At 49.2% G+C, this 20,519-nt stretch overlaps 11 protein-coding genes across 11 annotated transcripts; 4 read left to right on the top strand and 7 right to left on the bottom strand.

Moving 5' to 3' along the window:
* Window positions 1–211: 211 nt before the first annotated feature.
* On the bottom strand, window positions 212–3,413 carry N7510_011070 (uncharacterized protein; the record flags this gene model as incomplete). The annotated part of the gene is made up of 2 exons (XM_056982995.1): window positions 212–3,127; window positions 3,192–3,413. The coding sequence occupies 2 exons, from the start codon at window positions 3,411–3,413 to the stop codon at window positions 212–214; spliced, it is 3,138 nt and encodes a 1,045-aa protein (XP_056828489.1).
* Window positions 3,414–4,145: 732 nt separating this feature from the next.
* On the bottom strand, window positions 4,146–5,468 carry N7510_011069 (uncharacterized protein; the record flags this gene model as incomplete). The annotated part of the gene is made up of 2 exons (XM_056982994.1): window positions 4,146–4,952; window positions 5,295–5,468. 2 exons carry the CDS (start codon window positions 5,466–5,468, stop codon window positions 4,146–4,148), a joined length of 981 nt encoding a protein of 326 aa, XP_056828488.1.
* A 530-nt stretch (window positions 5,469–5,998) lies between these two features.
* N7510_011068 (major facilitator superfamily domain-containing protein) lies at window positions 5,999–7,880 on the top strand (the record flags this gene model as incomplete). Its single annotated transcript, XM_056982993.1, has 6 exons — window positions 5,999–6,127; window positions 6,188–6,334; window positions 6,419–6,818; window positions 6,875–7,017; window positions 7,079–7,256; window positions 7,318–7,880. 6 exons carry the CDS (start codon window positions 5,999–6,001, stop codon window positions 7,878–7,880), a joined length of 1,560 nt encoding a protein of 519 aa, XP_056828487.1.
* Window positions 7,881–8,519: 639 nt separating this feature from the next.
* On the bottom strand, window positions 8,520–10,193 carry N7510_011067 (MFS transporter; the record flags this gene model as incomplete). The annotated part of the gene is made up of 4 exons (XM_056982992.1): window positions 8,520–9,129; window positions 9,181–9,226; window positions 9,285–9,822; window positions 9,876–10,193. The coding sequence occupies 4 exons, from the start codon at window positions 10,191–10,193 to the stop codon at window positions 8,520–8,522; spliced, it is 1,512 nt and encodes a 503-aa protein (XP_056828486.1).
* A 353-nt stretch (window positions 10,194–10,546) lies between these two features.
* Window positions 10,547–11,004, top strand: N7510_011066 (uncharacterized protein; the record flags this gene model as incomplete). The annotated part of the gene is made up of 2 exons (XM_056982991.1): window positions 10,547–10,614; window positions 10,680–11,004. 2 exons carry the CDS (start codon window positions 10,547–10,549, stop codon window positions 11,002–11,004), a joined length of 393 nt encoding a protein of 130 aa, XP_056828485.1.
* Window positions 11,005–11,845: 841 nt separating this feature from the next.
* Window positions 11,846–12,331, bottom strand: N7510_011065 (uncharacterized protein; the record flags this gene model as incomplete). The annotated part of the gene is made up of 1 exon (XM_056982990.1): window positions 11,846–12,331. One exon carries the CDS (start codon window positions 12,329–12,331, stop codon window positions 11,846–11,848), a length of 486 nt encoding a protein of 161 aa, XP_056828484.1.
* Window positions 12,332–12,441: 110 nt separating this feature from the next.
* N7510_011064 (uncharacterized protein) lies at window positions 12,442–13,575 on the bottom strand (the record flags this gene model as incomplete). The annotated part of the gene is made up of 1 exon (XM_056982989.1): window positions 12,442–13,575. The coding sequence occupies one exon, from the start codon at window positions 13,573–13,575 to the stop codon at window positions 12,442–12,444; it is 1,134 nt and encodes a 377-aa protein (XP_056828483.1).
* Window positions 13,576–14,337: 762 nt separating this feature from the next.
* N7510_011063 (uncharacterized protein) lies at window positions 14,338–16,425 on the bottom strand (the record flags this gene model as incomplete). The annotated part of the gene is made up of 1 exon (XM_056982988.1): window positions 14,338–16,425. The coding sequence occupies one exon, from the start codon at window positions 16,423–16,425 to the stop codon at window positions 14,338–14,340; it is 2,088 nt and encodes a 695-aa protein (XP_056828482.1).
* A 783-nt stretch (window positions 16,426–17,208) lies between these two features.
* On the top strand, window positions 17,209–17,415 carry N7510_011062 (uncharacterized protein; the record flags this gene model as incomplete). The annotated part of the gene is made up of 1 exon (XM_056982987.1): window positions 17,209–17,415. One exon carries the CDS (start codon window positions 17,209–17,211, stop codon window positions 17,413–17,415), a length of 207 nt encoding a protein of 68 aa, XP_056828481.1.
* A 1,334-nt stretch (window positions 17,416–18,749) lies between these two features.
* On the top strand, window positions 18,750–19,191 carry N7510_011061 (Major facilitator superfamily domain general substrate transporter; the record flags this gene model as incomplete). Its single annotated transcript, XM_056982986.1, has 2 exons — window positions 18,750–18,778; window positions 18,984–19,191. The coding sequence occupies 2 exons, from the start codon at window positions 18,750–18,752 to the stop codon at window positions 19,189–19,191; spliced, it is 237 nt and encodes a 78-aa protein (XP_056828480.1).
* A 124-nt stretch (window positions 19,192–19,315) lies between these two features.
* On the bottom strand, window positions 19,316–20,468 carry N7510_011060 (uncharacterized protein; the record flags this gene model as incomplete). Its single annotated transcript, XM_056982985.1, has 2 exons — window positions 19,316–20,309; window positions 20,356–20,468. The coding sequence occupies 2 exons, from the start codon at window positions 20,466–20,468 to the stop codon at window positions 19,316–19,318; spliced, it is 1,107 nt and encodes a 368-aa protein (XP_056828479.1).
* Between the last annotated feature and the right edge of the window lie 51 nt (window positions 20,469–20,519).

The following is a 20,519-nucleotide window of genomic DNA, read 5'->3' as shown; positions in this document are numbered from 1 at the left end:
ATGAACAGAGGTGTCGTTTTTTTATTCTATCTCTTAACTGCTTTTAGCCGCTCAACACAGAAATAGAACTGGAATTATTTTTCAAATTTTCTTTGTGTGTAGGCGCCTCCTTCTAAAGCCATTTTGTCTAGTACTTAAAGGGACTCTTACAATATGCAGACTCCGATGAAAGATACCTATTTTAAATGCTAAATATCGATTTATTCTTCTTTTAAACAGTATTCCACTCTCGATACCATCGTGCCGCCAATTTGAGAACGAGCCCACTCGCAACTACATCTGGACACCGAGCCAGGGTGTCACTCCCGCGCTGAGCTTTGGTCGTATCAAACTGAATATCTCGTTCTACCCGATTCGTACCAGAACCCCAACGATTTTTCCAGAAATCCAGGAGTTTGATACTTGGATTAGTCCGCGGGTCCCGGTCGCTCCTTTCCAGACGGGTGAGCCATTCGCTAACGGATGATACATCGAATGTGAATCCTGCCTGGCGAAGGGCGGGTAGGAAGTCATCCGTCCAAGAGAAGGCGCGTGGATGGAGTACGTTGAGGAATCGAGCTCCCTGCACTACATTCTCCTCCGTAGTTGGGTTCTCGAGGATCAATTCACAGATCGTCCGAGCGCAATCGTCGACTGGAAGCCATCGGCATTGTTCTCCTTTCAGATCCGGGAGGAGGTGGATCGCATTCACGGATCGTACCATGAGGGGGATTGCTTCTTTGGCGCTCCAGATATGGGCTTTTGTGTCCGCGACGATCTGGCCGATTCGTGCGACTATCGTGTCCGCTCCTGCTTGCATGGCTGCATTGTTGAGGATGTGTTCGGCGCAGAGTTTGGACTGGCCATATCCGGTTGGTTGTGCATATTGCAGATGACTGATGAGGGATTCGGGGATAGTCGCCGGAGCTGGGGTGGATAGAGCGGTGGAGATGGATGAGCAGAAGAGCACCCTTGCTGGCGGTTTACAGACACGAAGAGAGAGATTGAGAAGCTGTTGGAGCGACGAAAGTTGCGGGCTGAAGCTTCCCAGGGTCAAATTGAAATCCACGGGCCAGGCCGCATGAACAATTGCTGTAGTTGACTGTAAAGTCTCCTGATGTTTCTCCAATGTTTCGCCAAAATTTGCATGACCGAGATCTCCAGGTAGAGCAGTTACTTTTGAAAACGCGTCTGGTGTGACATCAATCTCACGCGTTCGAAGGGATCCCAAAATGCGATTCCTCGCAGCTTCAGAGCTTAGATTAGAGTCGCTGTCCGCAACGCGGACGATGCAAATAATTCTCTTGGTCGATGCAGAATCAAGAAGAATCTTCAAAATGTGACAGCCCAATGAGCCTGTGACGCCAGTGAGGAGGACTGTACTGCCATCTGATATGGAAGGTTGAGTCCGTAATGACATGGCTGGGGCCGTTGGGCTGAAGTCCGAGTAATGGGCGATCAAGTCGGTCATCAAATCGAGATCCGAGGAGTCACCGAGATCTTGGACATCCTTGATATACTTGGCAAGTCTTGCTATTGTCACACTGCGATATATCGTGTCAGCACCGAGACCACTGCGTCTTTTCTCCGATTCTATATAGAATCGCTTCCGGATTGCGGCTGACAGACGAACAGCTTTCAGGCTGTCCATGCCAGCGTTGAACATATCAGTATTGACATCCTCAATATCCAGACCCAAGTCTTCCCTGCAGATGGCGAGAAGGTCTTTCTCTAGATTGGGCAGGTCCGGCGTCTCGACTCCGCATGTGTCTTGCTGCATTCTCTCATACATAGCGTTAATTTCCCTTTCAAAAGCCAGATAAACTTTAGCGCGAATAACGGTCCCTTTGTCAGTCTGTGGGTATGGTACTCCAACCGCAATGGGGAGAATCGCCTGTTTGCTGATCTGGGAAAACCCTTCGGCCCGTGAATTTGCATCTTCTACAGCGGGCCAAATGTTGTCGATGAATTCGGAATCTGTCAAGTTTTGGGCGTTAGGGCCCTTGAAAACTAATAAACCTGGGAAGTCTCGCTGGATCCCAAAGACAACTGCTTCGGTAACCAACGGATGATCTCTGATTCGGCCCTCGAAAGGAAGAGGAAGGACCTTCTCCCCGTTCACGAGGGTAATTCGATCATCCATTCGACCGACATGTTTCCAAGCATCCGGAATTGTAGGATGCGGAGAGAAGAGATCGCGTGAATGGAAAGAATTCGGTGGATCGTCTGAATTAGATACGACTTTTGATCTTAGGCCGTCCAAGATAACTAGCTCGTGAAGCTGATCACCGATGGGCTGCATGTAAACATAAGGCTTTACGTTAGGGTAGAATCGTAAGTAGTTCCAACTGGTGTCCCCACTGGGACGCCTCGACGTCGCAACTTGGCCACATTCGGTAGCGCCAAATGTAACAATCAGATGGACGCCGTTTGTAACCAGCCGATCTCCCAGTTCATCTGGGCATGAGCTTCCTGCTACAATCACACTGCCACATCGCGCTAAAGCATCGATGCCGCTCTGTGTCTCTGCGAGAAGCTTCAATGCATAAGGGACTCCGAAGAAATTTTCAGGGCGGACATTCTCTAATGCCTCCAGGAGGTAGTTTGATACCAATGGCAGATTATGGTCGTACATATAGAGAAGACCTCCCTTGGAGATTGTGCGAAACACCGTGGCGAAACCAAAAGTGTGAAACAGTGGTGCAGTGAGAAATGACCGCAAACTGTTGCCATTTTCAAAATTTTCCAGGCACGCTCGATGCGTTTGGAATATAGGTTTGTTCATCCCGGTTGAACCCGAGCTATGCATGATGAAGGCTGTGCGGTCGGCAGCGCCGGCGACTTTCTCGTTCCGCCAATCGATCCCAGTAGTCAAGCCGGTATCGAACACATCCCTCTCTGGGGTCCGAAGGGCCTGGACGGCTCGGTGCTTTTGGATGCGTTCTGCAGCTGCCTCGAATTCTCGCATGTATACGAGAGTACCGCAGTTGGTGCGGTCCAGCAAGGAGAGAGCAGCCTCTGTTGCGAGGCGTGGGGACAGCAGAAGGACCGCATAGCCTAACCTACACAGCCCCAATAAGGAAGCGAAATATTCGAGGTTTGATTTCCCGAGAATGGCAACCACGCTAACTTCGTCTCGATCATGCCACTATGAATTGATATCCTCAGCCAAGGAGACACCCCGGGGAAAGGACCGAAGCATGACTACTAACCACTGGCTGTAATTGACATTGGAGATAGGTGGCGGCAACCCCCTCCGCAAGTCTGTCAAGGTCACTCGCTCGGAAGAATTCATATTCATCGTTCGATCCGGTACTACGGGAAGTCGGAAATGCAATGACGGGTGGTGCATCAAAGCCTCCCTCGTCAGAAAGTTTCCTGATCAAATCATCGACCGTATTCAAGCGACCGAAATGATTGGCGGGCGACCCCATTTTGGGATTTCTGTTCCCTTCTCCCCTTGGTGGGTGAAGTAGTAGAATGAACCTCCGAAGAAGTTCTCTAGGGAGAAAGATGAACCACGTTGTCCAATTCAGTCACCGAGTCGCTTAAGTCCGAAGAGGTTGCCAATGACAACTTAGTTCGAATGCTATTCGGAGATCCGCCCGGCTTCGAGACTCTAGCGTTCAGGATTGGATTCAGGAATCAGGCCCCCAAGGCAATAATAATGAAGATCGTTCAGGAGGACGGTTAACCCATGGTTGCAGGAGGAAGAGTGAGTGGGCTGGTTGAATTTGTCAGAAGAACATGTACGGTAGCTGACTGGCCGATCACCAACAACTTTGCTCGGTGAGTGGCTGGTTGGGTGCAGCTGCATCGAAGGAACAAACTAGACAGGGATCAATTGTAAGGATTTGTTCGGTTTCGAGACTTCTTTTCTCCTCATCCTGCAAGGGAAAGTTAGTGCCGAAGCTGAGGAGGGTGAAACTCGCTCCCAAGTCGAACCCTACACAACCCGGCAGTTGGGGCCCGACTTAGGGGCGAGTATCTGTTTTTCAATTTACTCCGCAAGTACTTCGATACAGATGAGCGATCGATATGCGGTGATCTCCCGGGATATTCAACCCGGGATCTAACGTATACCATAATCATTTATTGAGAGTTATAAACAAGAGCGCACTGAGCACACCTTAAGATAGAAGTCCTCAAAATCCACCGATTCATTATCATACATGCTCCCGGGTCCCGAGATCTCTGAGTTCAATCTGCTGCTGAACTTCGGTGACCACTCCGATCGCATTCCGAGATACTTCGCTCTGCTCGTCGCTATGAGTGCTGTATACTTCCTCGCCATGCGCCACCGTCGTGCGCACTATTCTCTCCTGCGACTGGCCCCGTTCCGGGCCGGCTCGACTAGACAACGGATCGAACTCACTCCTTCTGTCCTTTAATCTACCTCCACCCATGGAGCGGCAATTTCTGCTTTCGTTCCCGTACTGGGTCAATTGACTCGAATATTGTGCGTAGCCAACGGTTTTTCCTCGCATCCGATTCCAGATAGGCATCAGACTGGGTAGACATGCGACAATTACTCCCACACTTCCCTCGATTGACGTCCATAACCCGGCGTATGTGTTGGAATAGGTGATGTCGTTGTCATCGATCAGTGGCAGGGTGCTAATGCGATAGAGCGCAATTGCGCAGACAAATCCGCCCAGCAGAAACACTCCAGAGAGTGATATTTTCTTGCTCCGTGAGATCTGCAGCCGCCACAGGAGTGGCATCGGCAGGATGAGTAGGATAATATCCGTCAATGTATTGGTACATGCAAGGGCAATGTAAAAGCTGACATTGTCGACACAATGGCCCCCTGGAATCTTCCGTTCCCAGAAGAACTTCACGGGTGTGCATTGGAAAATGGCGGCTATTTGGAAGGTTATGTACCAAACTCCCAGGAATATAAACAGGCCATTGCAGACCTGCTTCATTAGAGTCGTCGGGAAGATTCTCTTGTAAAACAGCAAGATTGAAACCTGGATCATTCGACAAATCCATTAGCGAAGGGACGGAAGGGAGAGCATGCGATCCATCTCACCTTGATCATAGGCAGTGTGGTATTCCAAAACATCTGCAGGATAAAGAGAACCTTTTCAAAATGGGAACTATGTCAGCGAGTGGCTAACAAAGCGACTGAAATTGTCAAAGCTCACAAGCATGTATCTGAGTGTCTTCTTCTCTCCAACTTCTGATGCATGTCTTCCCAGCCCAAAGTAGACGCCGACATATTCACAGACGCAATTACCGTATGACAAGAGCTATTACACGTTCTCTGGTCATTTGAGGTTCTGTATGAACGTTACACGGAAACCACTCACCAACGATGCCACGATGAAGATATCATCCAGATACAACCTCCCTCCGCTGCTTTGCCGGGCGTAGAGTCTCAATCCCACGGCGAGAGTCGAGGTTGCGACTAAGAAACTCGTCACAATAATGATGGACCACTGCTGAGAATTGTACGGCTGTCCCCCGATGTAATAGTATGTCATTATGGTCTGGTGCCGGCACGGTCATAGCCAGAAGGGAGGGAAAAGTCTGCTAAGGAGATGTATAATATACTCCGTCCTCATACCGTGCGGTTTGCCGTGGCAAAAGAAGGGCGAAGGAGCTAAATCTGGGTAGGACGCAACATCGGGGCCAGATGGGGCTACGCTACTCAAGGTACATGAACCAGTAATCCAATTCGATCACCACTAGTCCGGTATTGCGTCAGTGTGTTACATTAGCTAAACAGTTTCCTAGTATTTAGTTTTCTAGACTATTGGTTTGTAAATTTGTCCAATTTTTGGGGATTCGTCGCGGATTGCATCAAACCACCTGGAGCTAGCGCTACTCCAACTCGTTTGGGAAAGGATGTTCGTCTATATAAACACTGGCCATTTCACCCTTGCAGCAAAAATCTTTCCAGAAAAACAGGGGCAGCCCTCCCTGACATTCGAGAATTGACTTTTTGCAGTAAGTTTACTGGGTGTTCACGGTCTACCTCTGCTTTCCGCTCCTCTATTTCAATTTCCCCACCATGTACAAAGAACGGCCAGAGTCAGACGTTGTGGATAGCAAATCACCCCTGGAGCCTGAGACTGGTCCCAAACATCGAGACAATTTCGTTCTTGTCCCTCAGCCCTCAGACGATCCTAAGGATCCATTGGTGAGTCCTTGCATGCTTATCATTGCTGCAGACTAGATCTTCTACTGACACATGTGCAAGAACTGGTCGCAACGTAAAAAGTATTCCATTCTGGGGATTCTCTGTCTGACAGCTTTCTCGGGACTTGCGTCGTCTTTGGCAAACCAACTTGGCCTTGGAGCCCAGGCGAAGCTGTACGACAAGACGCTTACTGAACTCTCGTATACGGTCTGTCTCTCACTCTTGCTTTCTGCAGTGGCTGTATCTTGTGCATTGCTTTCCCTCAATAATGTTCTGACATCTTCAGTATAGATCTCTGCCGCAGTCGCAGGTATCGCTGCCGGGCCTCTCTTCATTGTTCCCTTGGCTCATATATTTGGTCGTGCCTCTATCATATTTTGGACTTTGATAGGATGCATTTGCTGTGGAATCTGGTCGGCTCGAATGACAAACCCGGATGACTATGTGGGATTTACTCTATCACGTCTCTTCGGTGGGATCTTTGGATCTATCCCTTCCATCCTAGGACCCCAGATGCTGATGGATCTTTTCTTCCTTCATGAGCGAGGAAGAGTCTTCACAACATTTCATATGTGCTTCCTCATGGGCACCGTTGCAGGCCCAACTTTCGGTGGCTTTGTCGTTCAGCATGTGGCGTGGCCGTTTGAATTCTGGTGGACAGTTGCACTGCAATGTGTTGTCGCTCTTCTCGGTAAGAAAGTCATTAATATTTATGCGATTTGTTCCGTGCTGATGAATTTTCGCCAGTGTTCTTCTTCCTGCCTGAGATCGGCTTCACTCGAGATGGAGGCAGGGTCTACCCGAAACAGCCGGAGGGCTATGTTGCAAACAGAATTGCCACTTTCTTCCCTGGTACACGAGTTGCTCATCGGGATGGGCTTCAGGAAGCCGTGAGTATAAATATAGAGATACCTTCAGGCCACCCAATCCTCTGACTTAAATTCTCCATAGCCTCGATCTGCAATTGCGCAGTTGCTCATTGGTGTTTCGCCCGTAGGCTTTCTGGCTGGGACATACACCTTTGGATTCTTCGGTTGGTTCGTCAGCGTCAATACGCTACTTACCGTCTTCCTCCAAGAACCAACAGAAGATGGCGGGTATGGATTCACACCGCAACAGAATGCTGGATGTAAGGAGCCATCCGATAACCGCGATTGACCGAACTAATCTCATCATATTTGTGTCAACAGTCTCCTTCGCTCTATGGTTGGGTGTGATCTGCGCTCAAATGTGGGGGTCCGTGTTCAACGATCGGATCCCCTTGATGCGCGCACGACGAGCCGGAGGAACATGGAAGCCTGAGTATCGTCTTCACTCCCTATGGATCCCTTCGTTGCTTTTCATGCCTATTGGTTTGGGCATTTTCGGCTCTGCCCTCCAGTACCATCTCCATTACATGGTTCTCGCTCTGGGCAGCTTCCTCATCACGATTGCTGCATTCTGTAGCATCCCGGTTGCAGTCAATTACCTGATCGAGTGCTTTAGGGATCATCCCACGGAGGTTGCTTGCATCATGGGCACATATCGACTTACCCTCGGACTAATTGTGCCATTCTTTGTAGATCAATGGATCGCCAGAGTGGGAGGTCCTGGATGGGTTTTCGGGATGATGGCATTCTTCTCTCTTTTTGCATTTTTCTTAGTGATCATTTTGATGTTCTTTGGACATTCCCTTCGTCAGATCCACTTGGGCAGACTCTCGAAAGACGAAGAAGGAATGAAGGTGACAGACCAAGATTCGACGTTATCGTAACGGAGGCAAACAAAGACGGATAACGCCTGTCCCATTGTATTAGTGAACACCCTTCAACAGAATAACAAATTGTAATACAACGACAGTGTGGACCAGTCCACCAGGACGATACCTGGATGTACGTGGTCATTATAGTATGTGATGGGAGTCCTCATCCGTGGAACAAGGCTGATTTCTCAACGAAACGTCTGAGGAGAGATACAAGCTCAGTTGGGCAAGAATCGTCTGATCTCTGGTAAGCATCCAGTTGCTCTTTTGCCAGCAATACCACCACTGCATACTCCCTTTCCTCGACTGCCCATTGGATTGCTGGCCTGCCACATCTGTCTAACGCAAATATATCAGCTCCCGCTGCGAGGAGTTGCTCTAACACCATTACATGTCTTCTTCGCGCCGCCCAATGAAGTGCGGTCATTCTAGTGCCATCAGGGAGAGAGAGATCGATTCCCTCGGAAATCAAATCACATATCTCTATTTATTGTCCATCTCGGGCAGCTATATGGAGTGGTGTCATTCACTTGTTTCTACAACGTCTATTTTTGCTCTTCTCTCACCAATTTTTACCAACCCCTAAAATCTCCACCAATACATTCCGCTGTCACATTCCATTTTGCTGTTCCAATTCACAATCGATACACATCATGCATCAGCCAATGCATTCTTCGAGTATGTCCGAATTCTCGCTCCATACATGTAAAACAAAACCGGTACTGGAGCCAACGCCAGCGAGATAAACCCCAGCAAACTGGTAGCCCATGGCACACCCAGATTATGATACAGAGCGGTAGAGAATAACGGAAACCCGGCACCAAAGAAGCTGCGCGCAAAGGTATTTCCTGAGATAGCGCTGTTGGCAACGTTTAGGTAGACGTCGACCAAATATTTGAATCCTTGGACGAAAATGATGTAAAGAGCTGCCCCAACCACAATATAGGCTGCTACCTGTGCGGGCCACGGAGTAGATGGTTGGCTTGTCCATCCGGCCCAGAACATGCCCAGTGGTAACATTGCGGCGCCTATCATCATGGGAGGAAGACGTCGCTCGGGGACAAAGAGGCCTGGTGTGGATTCTATCTGGCGTTTGTACAAAGTCATAGTGTAGTAGACAATGGAAAGGCCAGCGAAAACAGCTCCAATTGCGAGTCCGATAAATGAAAGCGATGCGATTTGCAGTGCCCAGCCACGTACTTCCGCAAATGCGACGGGGAAGCTTTCGAAGAACAGGAATAGTAAGCCGTAAACGAATGCCCTGAACAAAATCAGCACAAAATCTTTCCAAAAGGAACAAGAATATTCTTACATGTATATGGTGATTAGAAAGTAAATTGGTTCGGTAAATAAGAGGACTGAGACAAGTAAGCCACGCATATTGTTTGAAAAAGGCAAATGAATGAAAATGCCTACCCCATGGCCGCATCAAATACATCTTTGTAAATGTTTTGAAGTCCGTATCATGTTCCTCCATTTTGCTGTGAAGTGCCCAATTCCTTGTCTCGAGTCGTAGCCGTGCAGCCTTCCGGGTCAACAAGACCGGGGCATATGTCTCTGGAATGAAAAAGAATGCGAAGATCGTGAAGCTATACAACACTATTGCAGTAATCCACATCACCCAACGCCATCCCAAATAGCTCTGTGTAATGAAACTCCCAACAATAGGACCGAGAGTAGGGCCGAGGAAACCGGTGGCAATGAAGGCATCCATTCCCACTCCTCGAAGGACTGGATTCGGCCATAGGTCCGCCACAGCACCGCCTGTGACAGCCATTGCTGCCGAGCCAAAGAGACCACTGAAAAATCGACAGATAAGAATTGTATAGAAATTTTGTGCGAGGGCGATTGGCAGACAAAAGGTGGAGCACAGTGTTAGGCCGATGATAATGGGGGTTTTGCGGCCGATTCGTTCAGAGAGAGGGCCGAATATGAGTGGTCCAAATGTAAATCCCTAAAATGGAGTCAGGCTCAAGAGATCAGAAGATTTGTCTGTGCTGCACTTACCAGAAGAAACATGCTGGTGACTAGTACCGTCAGCTCGGCGGATACATCGTACTCCTTTTGAAGAGCTGCCCCCGAGCCGCTGAGGATACTGGATCCAACGTTAACAAATAGTGGTAGTGTGTTCAGTGCAAGCATCACAAGCCATTTACGGCCCGTGCTCCATGTATGAGGATTTTCATGGTCAGAGGCTTCCCAAACAACAACATTAAGGTCCTGTGCGGGTGTCGGCTGTGGCATTGGCTTTTCCAAATCAAAATTTTCTGGAGAGACAGATCCAGAATTAGTCTCTTCAGTTGTTGACTGCGCGTGAGATTGCATTGTAAATATGAGGAAATTGCAGGATACGTGAATCAGGGAGCGTTGGGAGAGGGAAGCAAAGGAGTTGGAGCCCTATATGTAGCGCGGATAAGGATAGTACCAAGCTGTTCCTTGAACAGGCCAAAACTGCTCATCGACAGCTTATAAACTAGTCATTTGTCAGAAATATACATTACCAAGTGACAACACTGTGTCAATTCCTGAATCAAATCCGCCTGAGTCCGATTCTCTCGGTACCCGGAATCCGGGACCGAGATATACGGTTCGGGCGGCAACACGGCGCTCACTCACAAAGATTGCCCCAGATGGAAATGCCAGTGCTTAAAAAGCTGGCATAGAAATCCAGAAGATGAATGAAGAGGATATTTGGGGACATTCAACTCCGCTACACTCTTCAAAAACTTCTGGCATCATTGCTCGGGTATCAACATTTCTCACAAGATTTCCGATTACTCCAGCAACATCAATTACGTCTAATTTTCCCAGGACCAATGCAAAATATTGCCCAGAATGTTCCCATCTCCTCTCTACGACACTCCCTTCGACTCTCTCCCCAGCCCACGCCTGGTCTGGGTCGGCGAACCAGGCAGCGAAGAAGGAGGAGAAGAAGCAGAAGCAGAAGCAGAAGCAGAAGCAGAAGAAGAAGAAGAAGAAGAAGAAGAAGAAGAAGAAGAAGAAGAAGAAGAAGAAGAAGAAGAAGAAGAAGAAGAAGAAGAAGAAGAAGAAGCCGGTCAATCTAAATCAAGATTTTGACTATGGGATAAATTCAAAATGCGGGCATTCATTGGAGGAAGAACTCATCCGGCACTGACTGGCCATGTTCATTTGCTCCCCATAGATCGAATGGATCGTTTAAATATGGGTAAAACATGTCGTCCTCTGCCACCCCGGAGCAATCGCCTTGGAGGATGCTGGGACAAATACCCGATAATGGCATTGAGGTACCAGATGGTGTCAGGTTCGAATATAGTGCCTGTGACTGAGGCAAGGAATTTTCCATAGAGCTTGAAGGAAGTGGGAGAGTGTCTTGCAAAAACTTTGCAAGGTCGTCATCCGGCCCCCAAGATGGTTGAATGAGCTCGTTTCCGTAATTTCCCGCAATCGTGGCTGGACGGTTATGGGTTGTTTTCTGTTTCAGATACAGAGTGTCATATTGCATAGAATTCTCTAGTCCCAGTATCTCTTCAGAGAAATTGTTGTGGGTCCCTTCTGGTGTTGCAGGAATACCATCAATGTCACCACAGGCAGGGCGTTTGCTGCGTTTCTGAGACACAAAGCGCATCTCATTCTGGCTCTGGCTTCCAGATTGGGTATCAGAGGCACGAAGCCGTTTTGCAGATCGGGTCAACGGTAACTCCAATGCCTGATAATTCGAGCATTCAAAAAGATTTCGGAATACGTTGGCAACTTGTCTATACCACTGAATACCCTCGTTGACTCTGAACAAACACGCAGTTGGTATGTTATGGTCACACAGAATGTCGAGAGCCTCAGCCACGTCTTCGATCAGACCCAAGTCTCCCAGAAGGTCTGCATTTGGATTGGCTAAAAAGGACGAGAATAGGCCGTGAATGCTCACTAATGGATAATGTCGAAAAAATCTGTAGCCGTCAATTCTGCTTAGCGATACGTAAAGGCCACAAGAACTAGACTTACTTGGACAACAACCAGATCGATCCTTGGGAATGCTTGGACTGAAATACATCGCGAATAATTTGCAATGCAGCACGTGAATTGACCAGTGCAACCTGCTGACTACCTTCCTCATTGGAGCAGCGATGCACCAGGATTTGGCCGATGTGGAAAGCATATTTCAGTTCGATATGCCAGCACTCAAGGGCAGACTTTTCGGTATTGCAGCGGGTTGTCAGGAGAGCTGAGTGGCGGGAATACCAATTGCGGCAGAGGCGATCCAGATTGGCGATGTGATGCTGTCTATGAGTGGAGCTACTGCGAAGAGCCCTAAGAGAGTAAAGGTGGATATAGATGTCCTCCCAAATGGCCATCATGTGGATATGTGCCTTTCGACCTTGCTGGAGTGAATCATTTGACGTAGATGTCTGGAGCAATCGGACGTCAGAATCGTAGAAGTGTAAGTCAAATGGTTGGCCTGCGACATAAGTTCGCTGTTTGTCCATGGCAAAGATCGTCCAGTACAGATCCCGCTTTTCTTCGTTCAAGTCTTCATCATCTCTGCTGCATTGCCCCAGCCCTATGGACTTTGATATTAGAGAAGCTGTGTGACAGATTATATCAAACACCTTGCTTTCATGGTACTCTCGAGCCACCATGGCCTAACACCCTTCTTCAGCAATGTGCCTGGTTGATTGTAAAGAAAGAGAATGGGACGTACCAGAGTTGCTAGCGCCTGGCAGCATATCAGCCGCGGTTGCATAAACACACTCAAGTGCTGCAACGCGCGAAATGAGTTGCTCAAAAATGCAGGTAAAAGGTCATGACTCATGCCGTCCTTTTTGGTTCTGTCAAAGCGTCCAAGCCGGGACCTGAGACCTAGTGCCAAAATAATGATATTGTTGAAACAAAGATTGTATGCTTCGTCCAGCTTGCAGGCTTTGGCATAATAAATATCCATGGTTTCTCTCAAATGAGATTCGCTAAATAAAGGTGTTGTGGGGTTGACATATTCAAAGAAGTCGGAGATACACGTCTCTAGTATAGACCGAGGAGGCAGCGCAACTAGCTGTCCATCACCAGCTGATAAAGGTAGGTTCGACTGGGGAAATTGCGGGTATAGCTCATATTTTATCCGCAGCTCGAATTCCACCGCGCTTGCTTTGGCAGCGTGAAACACACCACAGGTAGCGGGGGAATACTTCAGGCGTTCAAGCAGCATTCCAAGTGTACGTCTCGAGTCATCGAACAGTAATCTCGTGGCAATATGATCTCGCGGCTGGATATTCGGCGACTTGGGACTGTTTCCCTTTGCCTCAGCAGGGCTTTTGGCGTAGAAGATCGACTCCATATCTTCAGCATCAGGGACAAGAGGACTTTCTGGTTTCAAGCCCATGCTCAATCGTGAAGACGGGATAGTAGCAGAGCGTGAATGCGTCGACTGGAGAACGGACAAGTGCTGAATCACTTTGTTCATAGTCTGATCGATTCCATCAAGTCGCGAGGCCAGTCCAGAGACATCCTCAACGAGTTTCTTGACGTGGTTGACCCGTTTCTCCCGGTTGGGAAAGTTGCATGGAACACCAGCTTTTTCACAATTCGAACACTGTGGAATTCGTCTGTCACATCGGACTTTGCGGATTCGACATTGCTCGCAGGCTGCACTAGCAAAGGTTTCTTCCAGATCTTGAGAAGCAAAGACGCTGTTGTCTGGATTGTGGCTGTCAGACTGTCGACGTCGGCGTGCCATCGTTGTGCTGGCTATTCAATGCCCTCAGTTTATTATTTTTGTCAAGTGCTCTTTTCTGCCGATTTGAATAACAACAAAGTCCTTGGGGTATTGAATGGGAAGAAAAGGGCGTTATCTCAAGGTCGCGCATAGCTACAAAGTGCTGGATTAATAATGCAGTTCAGCCCTACCTAACTGACTAGCCTACTAGTTGGTGAACTAGATACGTTAACTATCACAGCAGGCTTACTTCTTAGTCACTGCCCTACGAGCTCTAGAAAATAGTGACGATAATGATATTCAAGGCATCTTTCATCACGCCAGATGCTCATATAGAACACACACGCAAATCCGGTGGCCCTGGGCACCAGAAACAAATAGAGTAGGCAACAAATGTGGGAAAGTCCTTAACCAAATAAAAAATAATTTCCTAAACCGCAACCCAAAGGCTCACCATTTGAGTCCGAAAACGCCGTATTCAATCCCAGTAAATGATCAACAGACCTGACAAGAATATCGAATATAACCAATGAAGAAGAGAAATTGGACAACAAAAAAGGATCATATCATGTCGCAATGGCGTTCGGGAAAAGATAGATGCAAAACATGAGGCGGCATCGGAGAACGAAACTAACGACAGTAACACAGAGAAACCGAAGAAATAGGAACAACACATAGTGAGAAAAAAGGCAGTCATGTGCACGTGAATCGATGCCTGTTTCCAGGCTAATCCCAACGCCAACGCCAAGGATACATGGCCAGCATTAACACCAGCGAAGTGCTCTAGTCCGTCAGCGAAACACAGTAACAAGGTGTCCCGTATTGAGCCTGGGCTGTGTATGTCTGGCTGGTGCCCTGATGGTTGACATAGGTTGTCGTCGGGGTGGGCTCAATCTCATGAACATTGAAGTATTCCCCGGACAGAGGAGTAATCTGCCCGTTGGACATCACTTCCATCTGCTGGCAATAAGGTTGAATAGAATCTGGAGAATCTCGTCGTTCATCGATTTTGATCCTCCGCGGGTAGTTCTCAAGATTTTCATAATCCCGCCTGGACTGCTGGTACGAGGTGGCTGTGGCACCAGGCATCTCACTGGCGTAGGAGGCGGTGCCAGTGCCTGGGGTATTCAAGGTGGTTTGGTTGATATAGATGAAAAACTCCATCATCGTCCTATTCCACCAACAGAACCACGGCTTCTGCCCAACTTCCGAATATTGGGTGTACTTTTTCCCAAAGTCTGGAAACCCGCCGTCGAAGTCCCGCTTCATGGGGGTGCTTGAAAACTCGTCCTCGGGAACGATAACGAGTTTGTTGAACAGGGTCGAGAAGAATAGGGTCGGACCCATGCTTATCTCACTGGTATCAATCATCATGTTCAGAACTTGAGTTGGTTGGGGCAGATAGGGCGGCTGAGCGCCATAGGTAAAGGTGCTGCTTGGGGGTTGGTTGCTGAAAACAACGGAATGGTGGCCGCCGTCAGGTCCACCGAAGTAGATTTCGGTATCAGTGTGATCTTGCATACAACCCCAGGCATCCTTCAGTTGTTGGTCCTCAATACACAGTTTCGAGTGGTTCTGAGGGTTTGAAGGAACGACGTAGTTGCCGGACGTAGGAAGTGGTAGGAGGTTGGTCGGTGTGGCCGTTAAACTGGAGGCGTCCATCTGCGGAGGAGCCGTGACAGTGACCACTCGTGGACCGCTGGTTTGTGCTGCCGCACTTTGCTCGGCATCGGCGGCTCTCTTCGTTCCTATAACGCCTCCAATAGCACCTCCGATGCATCCTCCGATTACCATCACCGTTCCTATTAGGACCAAAGTCCAAACCGGTAGCCCACAGCACGCAGTCTGTTTCCCTTTCCGCTTGAGCTTTTCTTCAAACGCCATAATGCCGGTGAGTGGTGCCCTTTGGGCGCCATCGCCATTGCCATCGCCATTCGGTGTTTGCTCGGAAACAATATCACCCCTTGACGAAACATACGAAATCGGGGTCTCCCGTGAAACCGTATTCAGTTGATGTTCCTCTGGTTGAAGCGTTGAGTTTGACAAGTTTTCTGTCCCTGGAGGCTTGGGGACAGCGCCCGTTGGGTAGCGAGAATAAGGTGGTAGTGGCTCCGTGTGGCCGTCAGCCCCGATGATATCGCCTACATCATCGTCTCGACGAGCGGCAGGCGGCTGGTAATGAGGATTGTGGCCGGGGAAGCCAACGGGAATCAACGACTCATCTATCCCTTCCTCGACAACATTCTGTGGGTACATCGCGTACGGATGTTGCGGGCCAACTGATTCTCCTAGCGGATTGTCATTCTGGCGGATCGTCGAGGTGCTTGTCATACTCGCAGACCGGCTAACGCCAACCTGAGGGTACATCGCATATGGATGGCTAGGCCCGGTGGCTCCGGTATATGGACTCATTGCGCGCGGCATGGAAAAACGGGAGGAGATGCTGTGGTTGCGTTGGACGCCGGTAGGGGTGGTGTCACCAGAGTTCGAGTTGGAATGGTTTGACATGCCCATGGCACCCTTTTGGGGCAGGCTGGACCGGTGAGGTTCATCGAAGGAGACGCGGGCTTCATCGCCAAACGGGTTCTCGTTCTCGGTTGTGGCGGCGTTCATCGACTTTTGAGGGTGGTTACTGGAGCGGAGGGTGGTTGAGGAGGCGATTGAGCCGGATGGACTAGGAGCGCGTTCGATTCGATCAGGATCCAGCGGTTCGAGGGAGTATTCGTCGGAGAAGACATTGGGATTGGAGCGGGAGGAGCGACCGAAGGATTGACGGGACATGGATTCGCCAGACTGTCCTTGCGACTGTCGAGTGGCTTGAGAGGATCGAGACGCAGAGCGAGAAAGATCGGAAGAGATGTGCCCGGCCATGGCTCTTGGTGTACGGCAGCCCTGTCGGGCCACCTCTTTGTTAGGTCAATCCGTCGACAGGGTTGCCGATGGAGAAGTGTCGACGGGGAGGAGGGAGGAAGCGAAGAGCCAGGCGCGGTATACTCTTCGACGAGGATGCAAGAACGAGACGAATGGAAAGAACGGAACGCGAAGAGTTGAGGAGAGTTGGATTAGATGGAAGGGGGGTGAGACGATGGAGAAGAAGATGAGGAGTTCGGGACTCTGAGGGCGTGACCGTGTATTACCGCAGGAGAGGAGGGTCACCGCCCAAACAGTGAAATGTTTCGGTCACGGGACTGTCATCAATTAATACAGCGCTTGTTACCTGGTTTGCACTTGTCTCTGCTTCTACTGATCACTAAATCTCCAAGGGTGGCTTTCTCCCTCAGGGTACCGTGTACGACCGATTCGAGGCTGTATGGTGCTAGTCACAGTGGGCATTTTGCACTGGGCTTCGCTACCTTTTTACTTTCCTCCGGAACCTCACTTTATTATTATCTCTGCGCTGGATCTAGAATTCCATGCGAACTCGACCTCCGACCTAGACCAGTGATGTGTACTTGATAGGCCTAGAACCACGCCTCGTAGTTGGGGTCCAGATTGCAATCCTTTCTCCTTTCCTTTTTCTAAAAAAAAAATGTTTCTTTCACGGTTATAGACACCCCCGACCCTTTTCAGTCCCTGGTTTGGCCCACACAAGGTCTCTGGGGGTTTTTCCATTACTATGATCACGGAGGACATGACGAATAATGTGGGCTGGGCATGGGAGACCTGGAATCTGCCCGCACTAAAACCGAGACTGGCCAGGTCCGGAGTTGCACAGGTATGCGGCGAGTCTCACGCTGTGAAGCAGAGCTGAAGGGATGCGCCCTCGCGGATATCTCGGAGTATCTAGGCACGGACAAATCGTTAGCCGTGCGAGTAAAACAGCGATCCGAAGGTACAAGGTTTTTGCTTCGGCTGCGCTGATGCCCCATCGGTCCGGCCGCAGGGTTCTTTGTGGGCTGATGTCCTGCGCAAGCAAGTCCTCCCCGGTCGGTAGCCTAGACCAGTTCATTCCCTGCACATGCACGGCGAATTCAGGCTCGGCAAAGAGAAAGTCGCTGCATCGCATCCATGGAAAACACCTGGGAAAAACGGGGCCGTTACCAAACACAGTTAGGCCCCCTCCCGTTGAAATCGATCGGCTTCCTCTGGTAGGCGCGGATAAACCACGCTGCTTCAACCAGAATTTACGCTCGTGGAAAAGCTTAATGCCCGACAACAAGTGGTTGAGGGTGCGCAATGTTGAATCCACCTAGGCACAATCCCTGATGAAAACGTTCACATCCATGGATGATCGTTCGGTACTGCGATCAGATAGTGGTCTGGACTGATCGATAGCATCTTACGGGTTTCAAAAATTGCAGGGTCTCCATCGAGTCAGCCGTATGCTGGATCTTGTTGCCTGTCTATCTATCGAGTACTTGTGCTTTGAAGATTAGGCTGCGAGGTTATAGTGATGAAGACCAAATATTGGCCACGATGAGAGAAAATATATCCTTGACGTCAGGTGTGTGTAGAACTTTGAGACAGCCTATTTGACCAAACCAGTATCCAATAGACTCATTTCATTAGACCAGGACTTTTCTCCTTTTAGTTCCCGACCCACCTTTCATGAATACTGAATAGGTCCCAGTCTCTTCTAGCCCTCATCCAGACACATGCATGCATCTACATGTAGACCTGCATAGAGCCGCTGCAGCTCCCCGCGTGTAGTACCATACAATCTGAGCAATTTAGACATGTTGAAACTAGACATAAAGTCTAGAAGTGAAGCTTCACCGCCCCATTAACAGTGGATCAAGAGAGTCAGACAATATGTAATATCCCAATAAGTAGATGCATTCCCTCTCGAACAAGCACCAGTTCACCTAGCGGTAGGATTCGTGTCATGTCCCATAGAAGTCAGACGTGTTCATGTTGGTCTACTTCTTTGAACCTTTGTACATCATGTCCATCTACGTAGCTGGCGCTGTGGAGCTGGCGACGATCAATGATGATCGTGGAGATCGATCTGTAGATAACGTCAGACTGCCCGATAGTCTTTAAAGAATTAAACGAAGGCTTAATATCCTAGCTAGGTAGCTACAAGCATTCCATGATATACTAACAATTCCAGTATCCCAACACTCAGTGTAGATTCCCGCTGACTGGTTTAGCTGAATGATATGCTTTCTCAACATGCTCGCTGGGAACTACAGTAGTTTGACCACCAAAATATACAATGGCCGGACTAAATGAGCAACAGACACTGTACCTAAATGAACTGGAGTACTCCGAAGCAGAAACGGTGCTCGCCATCGCACTTCACCGTGCAAAAACCCTAGTGATCCAACAGACAATCAAAACAAAGTGCTGGGGTCGGATTATGAGGATCCGAGAGGAAACATTTCAATGTGATTTGAACGCGCTAGCCGCAGTGCACCTCGTTTTAGACGAGTAACCAGGGAGTGGGAAAGGTTTCTATTGGACTGAAAATACTGTGCCTACTGAAGCACGATCCCCGTGATGGGCTATACGCTCGCACTCGTCTTCCCCATTTATGTGGACCCGTTCAAGAAGGACACCACAGACTTGCACCACAACACCGAGGCCAACGTCACTGTCCAGGTGGGAAAGGACATGGCCCTGGAGGAAGGAAATCAGAGCAAGCCGGAGCCTCAACAATGGAGACGGTCGATGAAACTCCCAGAGAAGAAATAGCTTGATGTTGCCCACAATGGAGAAATGCGAGTTGACAAGTAGCATTCTGAAACGAGCGAAGTGGTAATCTGATCGTTTCTGGCCATTCTACCGGCCATAGAATCAGGGCCTAATAATCTCGCATTCAAGTTTCTCGCCGGAACGCCAGAATATTGGCTAGTTTCACCTGTCCTTTCTCTCCCCAGCCATGTACGCCGCTCTGGACGTCTGGGCGAACGCGGACATACCAAGTCCAAGCGCGTTTGTCCAATTCGGTCCTGGTTAAGGTTGCAGCCCATGATTGGCAGACGATGTCAATGGCACATAAGAGATGGCCGACACATTCTTCTTTATCGTTATCAGTCACGATGGAAGTCTTTTTCTTTGGGCGAGCTGATGTCTCTTTGACCTCTTCCCTGTATTCTGAGAATGCTCGAAGGAGATAAGACCTCGCCGATTCCGGGGTGAAAATAGGGAGAGTTTTACTGCTCCTCGGTTCTTCACCAGGTCTATCGCGATGAGAGCTCCGAAGGGCCTCCAAATCAACGCCCCAAAGGGGCGGCAATCCATCGGTGGTCTCTTTCCCTATAAAGTCCTCGGCAGACACAGTGCTTGGCTGACCTTCGCGAGGATTGTAATCCCATCTTTTCAAGACCGGAATCTCCCTACCAAGGACATTGATAACGGGATGCCCTTCCCCCCAACCTTCCTCTTCGGCCGGCTGCCCGCTCTCAATACCCAAGCTGACGGCTTTGGTACGGCTATTAGCACTAACTACAGCCTGCGCGAGGCTTAATCTGCTTGAAATAGGCTGTTCGGGCATCGTATATTTCAAAACAGAGACGGCAAAGGCAAGCACAAGTGGTGCTCTATTCGTAACAAGAATTTTACTGCGTAACTCGTCCCCACTGGCTGAGGAGCCGGGCAAACTCAACGCAGACTCAATTTCGAATGGAGTTGAAGATTGATCGAGTGCGGATGCTTTGTTCCTCTTTTGAGGTGATTCTCTTGCAGGGTCAGCAGGAGCTTCTCGTTTCTTGGATACTCGTTTGGCCGCATTTAGCACTTGTTTGGCGACTTTGTTATCTTGAAAGATCTCCTGGAGGGTCTGAAGGTCGGCTTTGGCGATTTGGTCGGGACTGGGAGGTATCAGAGAGAGCACGATGGGAGAAAGAGGCCGCGTACCTGGTCAGATTAGCTTTCTGTAACTGCCCGGCCTTGCCCAGTGCGACGGCCAGCGGGACCTTGGCAACTTGAGAGAGAAACCTGAGCAGATCTTGGACTTGTGCAGTGGCCATGTCTAATTTGGTATGTAAAGAAAAAGAGATAGATAGTGAGTTCATCAATCC

The sequence above is a fragment of the Penicillium lagena genome, assembly GCF_028827675.1.
Source record: "Penicillium lagena strain IBT 129212 chromosome Unknown utg000008l_segment0_segment0, whole genome shotgun sequence".
NCBI classification, from domain to species: Eukaryota; Fungi; Ascomycota; class Eurotiomycetes; order Eurotiales; family Aspergillaceae; genus Penicillium; species Penicillium lagena.
Note: the sequence above shows the minus strand (reverse complement) of the source record. Positions and strands in the feature narration are given on the sequence as shown.